The following is a 16,751-nucleotide window of genomic DNA, read 5'->3' as shown; positions in this document are numbered from 1 at the left end:
CACAATTTAAATTCTAATTTAGTTAAACTTTGACGTCAAGAAGTTAAATTTACAGTAAACTGGGAATTCTTTGATTTAGTTTCCCAGAACTAACAACTTCCTTCTGATCTATACATGGGTCACTGGCAGCAAGCCTGGAAAGTAGGTATTATTATTTGCATTTTCCAGGTACAGAATTTAGGCTGACAGAGGTTAAACATCAAGGTCCTATCACTGGAATGTGACAGAGCCAGAGCTGGAATGCAAACTCTGACTGCCAAGTCCAGAGAGCTGTTTATTGTATAACTACCTGCCTCTTCCAGATTAACACCACTAGACTTCTTATATGGTATTCTTAATTATTTTTTGCATTAAGTCTTGGTTTCTCTAAGGTATTTTAGCTGTACTTTCTTTTACATATAAATAAATGTAGATTTCAGTAGGTGCTACAAACTGTAATAGAGGCAGCCCTTGCTTTACACAGTGCCCTACTGACTAAAACTTCCGCATATCATAACTGTGTCCTCACTTCGCGTGGGTCTGTGGTTACTGACATATAGTCCCTTTTTTCCACTTTAAAGTCCCAGGTTAAACACATCCCCTCTTTGTAGCCTCTCTCCTTTGCTCGCCCTAGCTTGGTTCACCAAGACCCTATGATTTTACACATCCTGCCATTGAATTATCACACTGTATTGTAATTATCTGTTTATAAATTAGTCTCCCCAACTAGACAGGGAGATTTTTAAGGGCAGGCACATTGTCATAGTTAACTTTGAATCCCCACAACTAGAAATTTACACATTTAATATATGAGAAAACAGGCAGAAACATTAATTGCCCAGAATGTACAAAATCTTAAACTGTCAGTTATTCCACTGCATTTTTGCCTCATATATAAAGGTTCACACACTGCCAGGACCATAAAAATCACAATTTAAGGTAAACTTAAAAATAACAATTAGAAGCCATATCTTGATTTTATCTTTTATACCTTTCACATAACACAATAATCTGAAAAACTGTTTAAGGTTATGTTCTATATAACTGTCATTTTTCAAAACATAGTCAACACCAAGCATTAAGCACAAAAGCAAACCTTCAATGTATTTCTACTTTATCACCCCTTTCAATATGTAGATAAAATAAGTCTATGTATCACTGACATGAAATTATATTGCAAAATGTTTCACTCTTCAAATGCCTTGTTTTTCCTTTTATTCTTAAAATTATGCTCAAAATATTGATATTCTACCTGGTCCAATTAATATATTCTATATAAATTCAGAAATATGTATTACCTTCCTTCAAAAAGATGATTTAGCATTTTACAGCCACTTTCAGCCACTTCAGGAGAATGTATATGCTTCTGCATTAACTCCAATACATTCAGATATATTCCTTTTGATAACAGGATCTTTCTGAAATTAACTACAAGATTTTTTAAATGTTACTTGTATAAACGAAAGCACATTCTCATAATCTTGCAAAAAGACACATATTATTAAAATAATCCAAATTCATAGGAAGGTATTTAAACTACATATTTAATTTATATTTCATTGGCAACTTAAAGATCATTAATTTTTTTAATTTAAAATATATACCATTTCCAATTTTTACACATTTATTAACCATTTGTTGAGGTTTTAGTATTAAAGTCTCATTCACAGAGTAAACTAGTGGAATGTAACCATCATCCATGTGAAAAGAGTATTTTTTGCAGAAATGCATTTTAAAATAATGTCCTCCAAAATAAGAATGAAAGTTAAATTTCATTCTAATATTTAAAACAACTTCCTAAAATAACCATACTTATATAGAGCTAAGGCTCACTAGTGAGTTGGGAATAAGTTATAGATGTGTGAAGATACTGAGCATTCTATTGGCTCTTGGGAGATGCAGGAAGTGGGGCTGAAACCAGGCTGGGTTGCCCTCAGCCTTGAGCTACCTTCTCCATTTACCCCAGTGGACTGTACAAACATTATCATTTCTATGTGTGCCATGATATGCAAAGTGATGAAAAGCACTGATAGAGAACAAAAATAATTACATACTTTCACAGAATAATGTCAAAGCTTAAGAAACACATAGATTGCTTTAAAACTGATTGCATATTACATGTGGAAAAGTAATTATATCCCAGCAATAATTATTACAAATTAATTTTCCTCTTCATAATAAACTTTCTTCACCAAATGCAAATCCAGTGTCTTAAAGTTTCCACATTGTCTTAAAGTTTCTATATAAATATCACTTATCTTGAAACCTCTATATAAATATCAATTCCAACATTATACACTATATTTCAACACTTTGAAGGTGGCAGGAAATGAAACTTTTAAAGCTTTAAGTACTATTTTGAAAAAATAAGATATGCATCTCAAATTGGGAAAAAAAGAAAAGATCAGACAAAACTCAGAAATAAGTGGAAGTGATATATGCATTCTAAATTACTGGCAAAAATCTGAAAACTAACACCTTTTAAAGACATCCTGAATAGCACACATTAAAATATAATAAGAAGTTGGTTATTCAAGTGTTGGTGAGGATGTGGATAAAAGGGAATATAAAATGGTAGAGCCACTATGGAAAAAAGTATGGAGATTCCTCAAAAAAATTAAGAATAGAACTATCATATGATCCAGGTATCCCACTTCTGGATATTTATCCAAAAAAGTGAAACTCCACTGATTTGAAAAGATACATGCACCCCTATGTTCTTCACAGCATTATTTATAATATCCAAGATATGGAAACAACCTAAGTGCCCATCAACCAATGAATGCATAAAGAAGATATGACATACATATATGGTGGAATACTACTCAGTCATAAAAGAGATGAAATCTTGTCATTTGCACCAACATGGATGGACCTTGGAGGTATTATGCTAAGTGAAATAAGTCAGATGGAGAAAGACAAATACTGTATGATTTCACTCACACGTGGAATATTAAAAATAAATAAATGAACAAACGAAACAAAAACAGAGTACTAGTGGTTACCAGAGGGGAGAGGGGCCAGGGAGTGTGAAATGTATAAAGGGGATGAACTGTATGGTGATGGATGGAAACTACATTTTTGGTGGTGAGCACACTGTAGTATATACAGAAGTAGAAATATAATGTTGCATACATGAAACTTATAATGTTATAAACCAATCTTAGCCCAATAAAAAATTTTTAATGATTTTAATTAATTAATTTAAAAAAGAATTTGGTTGTTTTGCTCAGTCAGATCAGAAGTTTTAATAGCCCTTCCTAAAATGGCTAAATTCCAACCAAGGAAATACTTTAAATTATAGAACTTATTCTAGACCAGCAGTTCCCACACTTCACAGTACATGAGAATCCCCTGGGTGACTTGTTAAAACAGATTGCTGGGTTCCACCTACAGAGTTTATGATTCATTGGGTCTATATGGCACCCTAGAAATTACATTTTTAACAAGTTCCCAAATGATGTTTCTGGTCCAGAGACCACACTATAATGATCACTGTCTTGGACATTAACTCAATTTGAGACTTGAAAATTAAGAGTAGAAATTCCATCGTACAGTACACGTTGGAGAAAAAATTATAGCACGGAGTCACTTTAGAGTTTATAGAAGATTTTACACACCTTATCTCATCTACCAGCTATCTACACAATACTCATGACTTCTTTCACTCCATTTTAGCAATAAATTATCTGCTTTACAAGACCAATAACAATATGCAAAACTCCCTCCAGGCCTTCACTTCAATAGTCACCTTCTTTCCTCACTAGGCAGTGAGGAAAGTGAGGAAAGTCACAATTTCATCACCTCTGAACCCTAATATGTATACTCCTTCTTTGCTTTGTATTTTTTCTTAGTTACCTCACATATCGTATATGCCAATTAGCCTTTTTATTTATCTTCCCCACTAGAGTGTAAGCTTCATGAGCCTGGGATTTCTATTTATCTGCTGTGTCTCAAGTGCCTAAGGTTCAATAAATATTAATTTAATTAATTAATTAAATGAAGAAAATGTTACACAAGATACTTGAACCTTCACCTGGTTAGCACCATCACAAAACCCAGTTTTTCTGGCCAAGAATCCAGTCATTTTTTCTAGAAAACTATACCCAGCCCTACACATGCAATGTTCCCAAGTGTGTTTCAATGACAAGTTGCCCATGGAGATTGGTGAACAAGCTACCTAAGTTCTTAATACTCTCATAAGGCAGAACTCCAAGGACTATACAAAGGGATCTGAGGAAAGTTAACATGGCAAGTGACCAAGAACAAAGAAGTAAGAAAGCAGAAAGAGCAGAGAACTGATTCTGAACAAAGAAACCAAGGTTAACTCCAAATGTAACTAATCCTGAGACACCGTAATAAGAATCAGCCCAGGGACTGATCAAAATTGCAGAGATCAGGGCTTCCCTGGTGGCACGGTGGTTGGGCGTCCGCCTGCCGACGCAGAGGACATGGGTTCTTGCCCCGGTCTGGGAAGATCCCATATGCCACGGAGCGGCTGGGCCCGTGAGCCATGGCCGCTGGGCCTGCGTGTCCTGAGCCTGTGCTCCGCAACGGGAAAGGCCACGGCAGTGAGAGGCACATGTATCGCAAAAAAAAAAAAAAAAATTGCAGAGATCAAGATTCTTCCCAGGGAAGACCCTGAGCTCCCCTCCTCCCATGGGCATACCAAAATTACAACTATTTACAGAGCAACTATCTATGAGAATGATCTGAAGACTAGCAGAAAAGATATTCCACAACTAAAGACATAAAAGAAGAACCACAATGAGATGACAGGAGGGGTGTAGAATGTGATGTAGTCAAGACCCACACTCCCGGATAAGGGGCCAACAAACAGGAGGATAATCACAATTGCAGACGTTCTCCTCATGGAGTAAGGGGTCCAAGCCCCTCATTGGTCTCTCCAGCCTGGGGGTACTGCACTGGGAAGATGAGCCCCCAGAACATCAGGCTTTGAAAGCCACTGGGGCTTGTATAGTGGGAGAGCAAGAGGGCTGTAGGAAACAGAGATTCCACCCTTAAAGAGTGCATGCGAAGTTTCACACACTTGGAGACCCAGCACACAGTAAGTTGAAAAGAGCCTGGGTCAGACCCACTTGCTCATCTTGGAGAGTCTCCCAGAGAGGCAGAAGGTAACTGGGACTCCCCCTGGGCACAAAGATGCTGCTGACAGCCATTTTGGGTAGCATATTCTACCACGAGGACATTGGTGCTGACAAGTACCATTTTGGAGTTCTCCATCTAGCCAATTAGCACTAGGATTCAGCTGCACCTATCAGCAGGTTGGCACTAGTCCTGGGAACCCCTCAGGCCCATAGTCAGCTGTCACGGGATTCTCAGGCGCACAGCCAGCCACCCAGGGACCTGGCACTGCCAACCAGCAGGTCGGCACCAGCTCCAAAATCCTAAGCTCTGCACTCAACTGCCCCAAGACCTCCCAGGCCTGAAGTCAGCCTGCCAGGACCCAGCACCCCCCACCAGTGGGCTAGAACCAGTCCCAGAAATCCCCAGACTGTGCAATCAGCCATGCCATGACCCAGCCTTGGCCACCAGGGACCTGCAGCCTCTGCATAGGAGGTTCAGGCAGCCAACCAGCCAGAAACTGGCCCCGCCTACCTGAGCACCCATAGTAGTTGGACTCACCACAACAGAAGAGCCCACTCAGACCACACAGGGGGCACCCCTAGAAGATATACTCTGTTAACCAGAGGGGAGTGTACTCCTAGATCTAATAATATGTTCCTACGTAAGGACACTTCTCCAAGATCAGGAAACATAATCAACCCACCTAAACATACAAATAAAAACAAAAAATTAGGCAAAATGAGACAACAATGGAATATATTCCAAATGAAGGAACAAGATAAAATCTCAGAAGAATTAAGCCAAGTAGAGATATGCAATCTACCAGATAAAGCATTCAAGGTAATGATCAAAAAGATGCTCAACAGGGCTTCCCTGGTGGCACAGTGGTTGAGAGTCTGCCAGCCAATGCAAGGGACACGGGTTCGTGCCCCGGTCCGGGAAGATTCCACATGCCGCAGAGCGGCTGGGCCCGTGAGCCATGGCCACTGAGCCTGTGCATCTGGAGCCTGTGCTCCGCAACAGGAGAGGCTACAACAGTGAGAGGCCCGCGTACCGCAAAAAAAAAAAAAAAAAAAAAAAAAAGATGCTCAACAAACTCAGAAGGATGAGCGCAGCGAGTTTAACAAAGAGTTAGAAAATATAAAGAATTAAAGAGATGAAGAATACAAAAATTGAAATGAAAATTACACTACAAGGGTTCAACAGTAGATTAGATGATACAGAGGAATAGATCAGTGAACTGGAAAACAGTGTAGTGAAAAATAACATGAGCTGAACAAAAAAAAAAAAAAAGGAAAAGAAAACCTGTAAAATATGAGTTCAATTTAAGAGAACTCTGAGACAACATCAAGCATACTAACATTCTCATATAGAGACCCCAGAAGGAGAAGAGATAGAGAAAATGGCAGAGAAATTATCTGAAGTGACAATAGCTGAAAACTTCCCTAAACTGGGAAAGGAATAGATATCCAGGTCCAGAAAGCACAGAGAGTCCCAAACAAGATCAACAGATCGAGGTCCATAAAAAGACATATTGTAATTAAAATGGAAAAAACTGAAGATAAGGAGAGAATATTAAAGCAAAAGAGAAGCAACTAGTTATATACAAAGGAACTCCCATAAGACTGTCAGCTTAAATTCTGCAGAACAGAAGGGAGTAGCAGGATATATTCAAAATAATAAAAGGAAAAAATACTCTACCCAGCAAGGCTATCATTCATTTGAAGGAGAGATAAGAGTTTTACAGACTAGCAAAAGCTAAGAGTTCAGCACCACTATGCTGTACAAGAAATGTTAAAGAGATGTCTCTGGTGGAAAAAAGAAGACCACAACTAGAAAAATAAACTTTATGAAAGGACAAATCTCATTGGTAAAGGCAAATAAAGTAAAGGTAGTAGATCAACCACTTATAAAACTAGTAGGAAGGTTAAAAGAAAAAAGTAGTAAAATCATCTATGCCCACAGTAAGTAGGTAAGGGATTCCTACAAAACAAAAAGATGCAAAATATTATGTAAAAAACACTGAATGTGGAGAGAGTAGTAAAAATGCAGGAATATTAAAATGCTTTCAAAGTTAAGAGATCATTTTCTCAAGAAAGTAACATTGGAAAAAAGAAAAATACAACAGATTAATGTTTTATATGTGTGTATGTGTGTGTCTGTATATATATCTATAATATATATAGGAATATATACTCATAATAACAAAATAAATCCATATTTGATCAATAAATTAGAAATAAAAAGTTAAGAGATCAACTTAAAATAATTTTATACACACACACACACACATCCCTCACAGTAACCACAAACCAAAAATCTGTAATAGATACATACTGAAAAAAAGAAAATAATCCAAACATAAAACTAAAGGATAGTCATCAAATCATAAGAGAAAGGAACAAAAGAAAAAGGAACAAAAAAGAACTACAAAAAAAAGCACCCATAAATAAACAGCAATAAGCACACACCATAAATAATTACTTTAAATGTAAAGGGACTAAATGTTCCAACCAAAAGACGTAGAGTATCTGAACGGATAATAAAACGAAATTTACCTATATGCTACCTACAAGAGACTCACTTCAGATCTAAAGACACAAACAGACTGAGAGTGAGGGGATGAAAACAGGTATTCCATGCAAATGGAAAAGAAAAGAAAGCTGGGGTAGCAATACTTATATCAGACAAAATAGACTTTAAACAAAGACTGTAACAAATAACAAGAAAGAACATTACATAGTGATAAAGGGATCAATCCAGCAAGAAGATATAACAATTATAAATACATATGCCACAACACAGGAACACCTGAATACATAAAGCAAATATTAACAAACATACAGAAAGAAATTGACAGCAACACAATAATACTAGGGAACTTTAACACTCAATTTACATCAATGGACAGTTCATTCAGACAGAAAATCAATATGAAAACACTGGCCATAAAAGACACAATGGGGCTTCCCTGGTGGCGCAGTGGTTGAGAGTCGGCCTGCCGATGCAGGGGACACGGGTTCGTGCCCCGGTCCGGGAAGATCCCACATGCCGCGGAGCGGCTGGGCCCGTGAGCCATGGCCGCTGAGCCTGCGCGTCTGGAGCCTGTGCTCCGCAACGGGAGAGGCCATAACAGTGAGAGGCCCACGTACCGCAAAAAAAACACAAAAAAACAAAACAAAACAAAAAAAAGACACAATGAATCTGATGGACTTAATAGATATGTGTGTGTGTGTGTGTGTGTGTGTGTGTGTGTGTGAATATATATCACTCTCTATCCAAAAGCAGCAAAATACATATTTCTTTCAAGTGCACATGGAACATTTTCCAGGACAGATCACAGGCTAGGCCACAAAACAAGTCTCAATAAATTTAAAAAGACTGAAATCATATCAAGCATCTTTTCCTACCATAATGCTATGGGACTAGAAATAAACTTGAAGAAAAAAACTGCAAAAAAACACAAATATGTGCAGGCTAAACAATATGTACTAAACAACCAATGAGTCACTGAAGAAATCAAAGCAGAAATTTTAAAGATACCTGGAAATAAATGAAAACACAAAGAAAAGAACCCAAATTCTATGGGATGCAAGCAGAAGTAGTTCTAAAAGGGAATTATATAGCAATACAAGCATACCTCACAAAACAAGAAAAATCTCAAATAAACAACCTAACCTTATATCTAAAGGACCACAAAAAGAAGAACAAACAAAACCCAAAATTAGTAGAAGGAAAGAAATCATAAAGATCAGAGAAGAAATAAATGAAACAGAGACTAAAAAATCAATAGAGAAGATCAATAAAACTTAGAGCTGGTACTCTGAAAAGATAAACATAATTGATAAACCGTTAGCCAGACTCATCAAGAATAAAAAAAGAGACAGAGAGAGAGGACCTGGCCCAAATCAATAAAATCATAAATAAAAAAGAAGTTACAATCGAAACCAAAGAAATATAAAAAATCATAAGAGATTACTGCAATTATATGGCTATAAAAAGGACAACCTAGAAGAAAAGGACAAATTCCTAGAAATGTACAATCTCCCAAGACTGAATCAGGAAGAAATAGAAAATGCAAACAGACTGATTACCAGTAATGAAATTGAATCAGTAAAAAAAACAAATAAACAAACAAAAAAAAACTCCCAACAAACAAAAGTCCAGGACCAGACAGCTTCAGAGATGAATTCTACCAAACACTTACAGAAGAGTAAACGCCCCTACTTCTCAAACTATTCTAAAAAACTGAAGGGAAAAGAATGCTTCTGAACCTGTTCTACAAGGCCAGCACCACCCTGATACAAAAACCAAAGATACCACAAAAGAAAATTACAGGCCAATATAACTGATGAACATAAATGCAGAAATCCTCAACAAAATATTAGCAAACTGAATTCAACAGTACATTTAAGGAATCATACACCACGGTTTATCCCAGGGATGCAAAGATGGCTCAGTATTCACCAATCAGTCAATGTGATATAAGACATTAACAAACTGAAGAAAAAAAACAGCATATGATGACCTCAACAGATGCAGAAAAAGCTTTTGACAAAATTTAGTATCAATTTATGTTAAAAACTCTGAACAAAGTGAGTTTAGAGGGAACATATCTCAACATAATAATGGCCTTATATGAAAAACCTACAGCCAATATCATACTCAATGGGGAAAAGCTGAAGCATTTCCTCTAAGATCAGGAACAAGACAAGGATGCCCACTTTTGTCATTTTATTCAATGTAGTATTTGAAGTCCTAGCCACACAACACAAAGAAATATAGGGAATACAAACTGGAGAGGAAGACGTAAAACCGTCACTGTTTGCAGATGACATGATATATATAAAGAAAATCCTAAAGATGCCACCAAAAAAGTATTAGAACTAATAAATGAACCTAGTAAAGTTGCAGGTACAAAATTAAAATACAGAAATACATTGTGTTCCTATACACACAATGAGAACAAACTATCAGAAAGGGAAATTAAGCAAACAATCCCATATACAATTGCATCAGAAATAAATCTAACTACAGATGTAAAAGACCTATACTCAGAAAACTATAGACACTAATGAAAGAAAATGAAGATGACACAAACAAATGAAAAGCTATTCTGTGCTCATAGATTGGAAGAATTAATACTGTTAAAATGACCAAACTACCCCAGGCAATCTACAGGTTCAAAGCAATCCCTATCAAAATACCAATGGCATTTTTCACAGAACTAGAACAAACCATTCTAAGATTTTTATGGAAACACAAAATACACCAAATATCCAAAACAATCTTAAAAAGAAGAACAAAACTGGAGGCATCACGCTCCCTGATTTCAAACTAATAGTAAACAAAACAGTATGATACTGGCAAAACAAACAAACAAACAAACACATAGCTCAATGGAACAGACTAGAGAGTCCAGAAATGTACCCACACTTATATGTTCATTTACTCTCCAACAAAGGATGCAGGAATATACAATGGGGTAAACACAGCCTCTTCCATAAATGGTGTTAGGAAAACTGGACAGCTACATACAAAAGAATCAAGCTGGACTTCCTTTTCACAGGATATACAAAAATAAACTCAAAATAGATTAAAGAATTAAATGGAAGACCTGAAACCATAAAACTCCTAAAAGAAAACATAAGCAGTATGCTCTTTGACAATGATCTTAGCAATATGTTTTTCGATCTCTCTCCTCAGGCAAGGGAATCAAAAGTAAAAATGAACAAATGGGACTGCATCGAACTAAAAAGCTTTTGCCCAGTAAAGGAAACTATCAACAAAATGAAATGGCCACCTACTGAATGGGAGAAGATATTTGCAAATGATATATCTAATAAGGGGTTCATATTCAAAATATACAAAGAACTTATACAAGCCAACATCAGAAAAACAAATAACAAGACTAAAATATGGGCAGATGACCCTAATAAACATTTTTCAAAGAAGACTTAAGGATGGCCAACACACACATGAAAAGATGCTCAACATTACTAATCATCAGGGAAATGCAAATCAAAACCATAATGATTTATCACCTCACAACTATCAGAATGGCTATCATCAAAAAGACCACAAATAACAAATGTTGGCAAGGATGTGCAGAGAAGCGAACCCTCATGAACTGTTGGTAGAATGCAAACTGGTGCAGGCACTATGGAAAACAGTATGGAGATACCTCAAAAAATTAAAAGTAGAACTACCATATGATCCAGCAATTCCACTCCTGGCTATTTATCCAAAGAAAACAAAAACGCTAATTCGAAAAGATATATGCTCATACTAAGTGAAGTAAGCCAGACAGAGAAAGATAAATATCATATGATATCACTTCTATGAGGAATCTAAAAAAATGATCCAGATGAAGAAAGACAAATATCATATGATATCACTTATATATGAGGAATCTAAAAAAATTATACAAATGAACTTATTTACAAAAAAGAAATAGATTCACAGACACAGAAAACAAACTTATAGTTACCAAATGGGGGGAAGGGATAAATTGGGAGTTTGAGATTAAAATATACACACTACTATATATAGAATAGATAACCAACAAGGACCTACTATATAGCACAGGGAACTATACTCAGTATCTTGTAATAACCTATAACAGAAGAGAATGTAAAAAAAGAATACAAATATTTACAAATATTTACATATTACAAAGTGAATCACTTTGCTGTACACCTGAAGCTAACACAACATTGTAAATCAACTATATTCCAATAAATTTTTTTAAAAAGAAAATATATATATGCACCCCTATGTTCATTGTAGCATTATTCACAATAGCCAAAATATGGAAGCAACCTAAGTGCCCATAGATACATTAATGGAAGATGTGAATATTACTGAGCCATGAAAAAAAGTAAAATCTTGCCACTTGCAGCAACATGATGGACCTAGGGGGTTAGACTAAGTGAAATAAGTAGGAGAAAGACAAATATCCTATGATTTCACTTATATGTGGAATGTAAAAAGGAAAAGAAGTGAACGAACAATGAAACAAACAGACTCATAGATACAGCAAACAAAATGGTGGCTGCCAGAGCAGAGAACAGTGGGGGATAAGTGAAAGAGGGGGAGGGAACTTAAGCGGTACAAACTTCCTGTTACACAATAAAGGAGTCATAGGGATGGAATGTATAGCATGGGAAATATATTCTATAATAACGTAATATCTTTGTATAATGACAGATGATAACTAGGCTTACCATGCTGCTCATTTTGTAGTGTATAGAAATATAAAATCACTATGTTGTGCACCTGGAACTAACAGAGTGTTGCAGGTCAATTATATTTCAAAAACAGAATCATAGAAAAAGAGGAATTTGTGGTTACCAAAAGCTGGAGGAGGGGTGGAAGGGGGGATTGGATGAAAGTGGTGAAAAGGTACAAACTCCCATTTATAAGATAAATAAATACTAGGGCTATAATGTACAACATGATTAATATAAGTAACACTGCTGTGTGTTATATATGAAAGTTGTTAAGAGAGTTAATCCTAAGAGTTCTCATCCCAAGGAAAACATTTCTTTCTTCTTTTATTTTGTATCCATATGAGATGATGGATGTTCACTGAACTTATTGTACTAATAATTTCATAATGCTGTACACCTTAAACTTATACAATGCTTTATGTCAATTATATCTCAATAAAAATGAAGAAAAAAGCACAAGAAAAAGTATTTTAAAAAGTAAAAATGATACATCTTCCAACCTAAATACTACTGTCTTGCATGGAGCAGGATAAGCTTTCATCAGGGGAAACAACAATGGTTCCACCTAATCAGAGCATGTGACATCTACCTGGCCACTTTAAACTACTTATGAACTGAACCACCAGTTTAAAAAAGGAGCTACTCTCCTGGCTGATGTTACTGATCCAATTACCAAGGGGAGACAGGTTACTGCTACACAATGGTGGTGAGGAAGACTATCTGAGATCCAAGGTAATCTCTAGCAGCCTCTTGATACCTGCATCCCCAACAGTAAAAGTGAATTGAAAACTACAGCAACCAACACACTACTATAATATATAAAATAAGTAACCAACAAGTACCTACTGTATAGCACAGGGAACTATACTCAATATTTTGTAATCACCTATAAGGGAAAATAATCTGAAAAAGAATATATGTATGTATAACTGAATCACTGTGCTGTACACCTGAAACTAACACAACATTGTAAATCAACTATACTTCAATAAAAATAAAAAAAATTTTTAAAAATTTAAAAAAAAGAAAGAAAGAAAACTACAGCAACCAAAAAAAGCAGTATGACTGAGGACTTTGACCTTTCATGGATGAAGGTTTGGGTCACTCCAGAACCAGGAGCAACTGAAGTTCTGGCGGAGGACATGGGAAATATGGAATGAGGAGATGAAAACAGAAACTATCGATACTAACTAAATATATATACATATACACATACACACACACCAACTACGACCTAGTGACCAATTACAGAAATGAGTACTACTATAGTAGCTTTAGCTAATGTCTCCAGGATTCTTACATGTATGTGTCAATATGTATAAAGTAATCCTTTTCTTAAAAAAACAACAACAACAAAAAAGAATCAGTTTAAATCTCACAAAATCATGGTTGTTTTGTTGACATATCAAAGATATCCAGGGAGTTAAGAACTACAACACCAACACAATGTGGTTTGTACATGGTAAGGGTTTGTCTCCTCTCTAAGGGGCCTCACACAAAAAACAGCCAAGGCCAGTGCTCATTTTCAAGAGTGAGATCCCCATCCAGATCTCTGCACAGTAGAGGATGGGTGACTCAAGAAGAGCAGTTTCCTTTTCTGCCACTCCTGCTCTGACTCATTATCCCTTGAAGGCAACCCCTGGCTATCCCTCAGGGCTCTTGCCAGCCCAAACCTCTTATGATGGCCTTTTCAGTGCCGTCAGAGAGGTAGAGCGAGAAAGGAGGAAAACAAAGAAGTGATTTTTCTCTTGATTTGACTTAAATAATAGTGTAAGGAAACATGCATGAGGAGGTTTCTTTATTCTTTTCACTCTAACCAGGTTCTCTACTAAAAGCTGATGCTAACACTGGTCTTATTTTCAAGCTTTCAGTGTTTTTCTCTATTTTTCTCCCTCCAAAAATATCCTTCAAGAGCTGCCAAGTCCCAATGCCTTTATGATGAATTTTCTCCCAAGATTTTCTGGCAGTATTTCCTGTTTATAAGGGCAGGAATCAGAGCAGCCTGAGACTCAGTTTTAAACCTCAAGTGTTCTTCCAAAGGTATAACAGCCATTTTTCTCTCCTTAATAATGCAAAGCTATAAGATTTACATGTAAAGGACTATTTTTTTTAATTTTTATAATGGACAATTTTAGCAGATTTTATAATGGTGAATATCTCTCCACCCATTGCATTCCTAATAAAATAACAAGAAGAGTGTATAAAGGAAACTGGGGGAAAAAAGTGACCATTTGGCGATTATTATAGGTATCCAAAAAAAATACCACTGGACACAAGTTAAAAGTCCATCAACAAGAAACTGGACTATAAAATAGGAAATAGGCATACATTGGGAAACTACACAACCATTAAAAACAATAATGTGAGAATTTACATTTATCAACACAAAAAAAGAAATGTAAAATTTGTTTATAAAAAATTATATGATCCCATTTCTCCAAAAAATATAAAGCATATTGTATATGCCATGTGTAAGTACATACATAGAAGTCCAGAAGAACATCAAAATGTTATTTTCTTCTTTATCCTTTTACCTATATATCAATATATCTATATATTAGATGTATAATTTACATATTTGAAGTTTTTACAATATATTGCTTTTATAATTTAAAAAATACCACAAAATGTGTTTCTTTTTATTAAAAAATACGGTGTATCTCTTACCATTTTGTTCTAACAGAGTCGACAATGCATTTGCAGATGCCTGGAAGACTTCTTTTGATGAAGAATGCATCAGCATCGAGAGCATCACTTCCCTGTGAGCTGGGAACCTTTCACAAATTCAACCACAATATGAATAGTAATCTCTTTAATAATTAGCTCAAACATTCACTTACTGTTATCTAATCTCTCTAACAACAAATAAGGGCAGATAAACAATATTTTATGCCACCTCTACTCACAGGAGTGAATTACAGTTAAACAGTTTTGTATTTAAAAGTTATATTCAAATCCATGAACTACTAATAAAGTAGTATTTCTGTTTCTTCAAAGTAGATAAGCAGTAGACGGAGAAAATAAAAGACTCAGCAGATATATAAAGAGGTGCTAAGGGTAAAAAGATTAAGTGAGAAAAAGATGATGTAAGCAAGAAATGAAAAATTAAAAGTCATAATGAAGCAAAGTGAAATTTTTAATGTAGAGCATAAATATGTTTTAATGATGTATTTATTTTAATGATCTCCTATGGATTTTGAGGAATTAGTGTCTATGAACTGAAATTTATAAACTGCAACATGAACCAACCTTATCCTAATTTCTTTAAAAGATTGCTCAAAGCAGATTAGAAGGCTGGTTTAACATATATTTTTCAAAATTTACTGTTTCCATTCAAAATAGATGTTTAAATAAATAGCATCTGTGTCATTAATTCCCTTCTGATTGGCAGTAGATCACTCTGCTAACAGGCTGTCAGGATTTGAGATGCAGAATATTACTATTTAAATTTCCAAGGTAAGTAAGTCATTCAAAATTTAAAATCCAGAGGATATGCAGAGCCAACAGTAAAAATCTAAGCAGTTGCTCATGGACATGAAACAAATCTGATGTACTCAGAACTCGTGTATCTGTGGGAGAGATGACTGGTCTTACAAGGTTTAAATGGTGCTCCCACAGAAAGCATCCTCAAGAGCTGACAGCTACAAATAACCCTCTCAAGAGAAGAGAGTTCAACACTGCTACACCAAGTGGGGAATCACTATAGGAGGCTTCTAAGCACATCTAATTCCTGATATTGACAACCTGCTGGCTAGTAACCACAACAGAAAAGGTCACAGATTGCTCTCTGATTCCTATCACTTGAGATTAATTAATATGGCATTTTAAATGATTAGCCAGAAAATTGAAAGTTTCTTTCTTGATGATTCATAATTTACCGAATGACTCTTGATTCTAAATCTCTCAGTAATAACTCTCAAACAAATCACCTTTTACTAACTATCCAAGGCAATGGGATCAAAATATACATCCACAAGTATTTTGTGGCAACACTTAAAACATAAATGCCTACATCAAAAATATTTCAAACAATAAAAATTTCAGTTATGGTATTTCATGTGGATTGATTAAAAATATGACTGAAATTTTCTATCATATAGAATCAAAACTACTGACTGGCCATCTTCATCTCCAATCTTCTCATGTAAACTGTTTTGGTACATAAGGAGATTATTCAGGGCCCAACATGCAGCCTCCTGGATTAGGGAAGGAAAAAAAGAAAACTGTCAAAAAATAAATTATTGAACAAACAATTTTGAAAGACTATCAAATTTATGAAAGAGTCTAACCTGCACATGCTTGTTCTTTCTATGCCACGTTAATGCTTTGTAGCAGGCTTCCAGCCAAAACAATTTATCTTCTTCATCATCATTCTCCTGATTCTCATTCTTTTCCTCTAAGTCTTGATTTAAGAAAATGGTCTCAGCTTGGAAAAAATGTAAACATGTAACT

At 35.6% G+C, this 16,751-nt stretch overlaps 1 protein-coding gene across 3 annotated transcripts in view; it reads right to left on the bottom strand.

The window, feature by feature from the left end:
- The window catches only part of LRRK2 (leucine rich repeat kinase 2), a 155,875-nt gene that overhangs the window by 116,570 nt on the left and 22,554 nt on the right, over positions 1-16,751 (bottom strand). For all 3 annotated transcript variants that reach the window (XM_082665511.1, XM_082665512.1, XM_082665513.1), the window contains 4 exons: positions 16,589-16,725; positions 16,416-16,495; positions 14,967-15,073; positions 1,278-1,407 (listed from right to left, as the gene is read on the bottom strand). In XM_082665511.1, coding sequence (XP_082521637.1) covers positions 1,278-1,407; positions 14,967-15,073; positions 16,416-16,495; positions 16,589-16,725 — 454 coding nt within the window. The remainder of the gene's footprint in view (positions 1-1,277; positions 1,408-14,966; positions 15,074-16,415; positions 16,496-16,588; positions 16,726-16,751) is intronic.

This window comes from Grampus griseus (assembly GCF_964374135.1).
Source record: "Grampus griseus genome assembly, chromosome: 11".
Taxonomy (NCBI): Eukaryota; Metazoa; Chordata; class Mammalia; order Artiodactyla; family Delphinidae; genus Grampus; species Grampus griseus.
The sequence above is the reverse complement of the archived record's forward strand: the minus strand, read 5'-3'. Positions and strand labels throughout refer to the sequence as shown.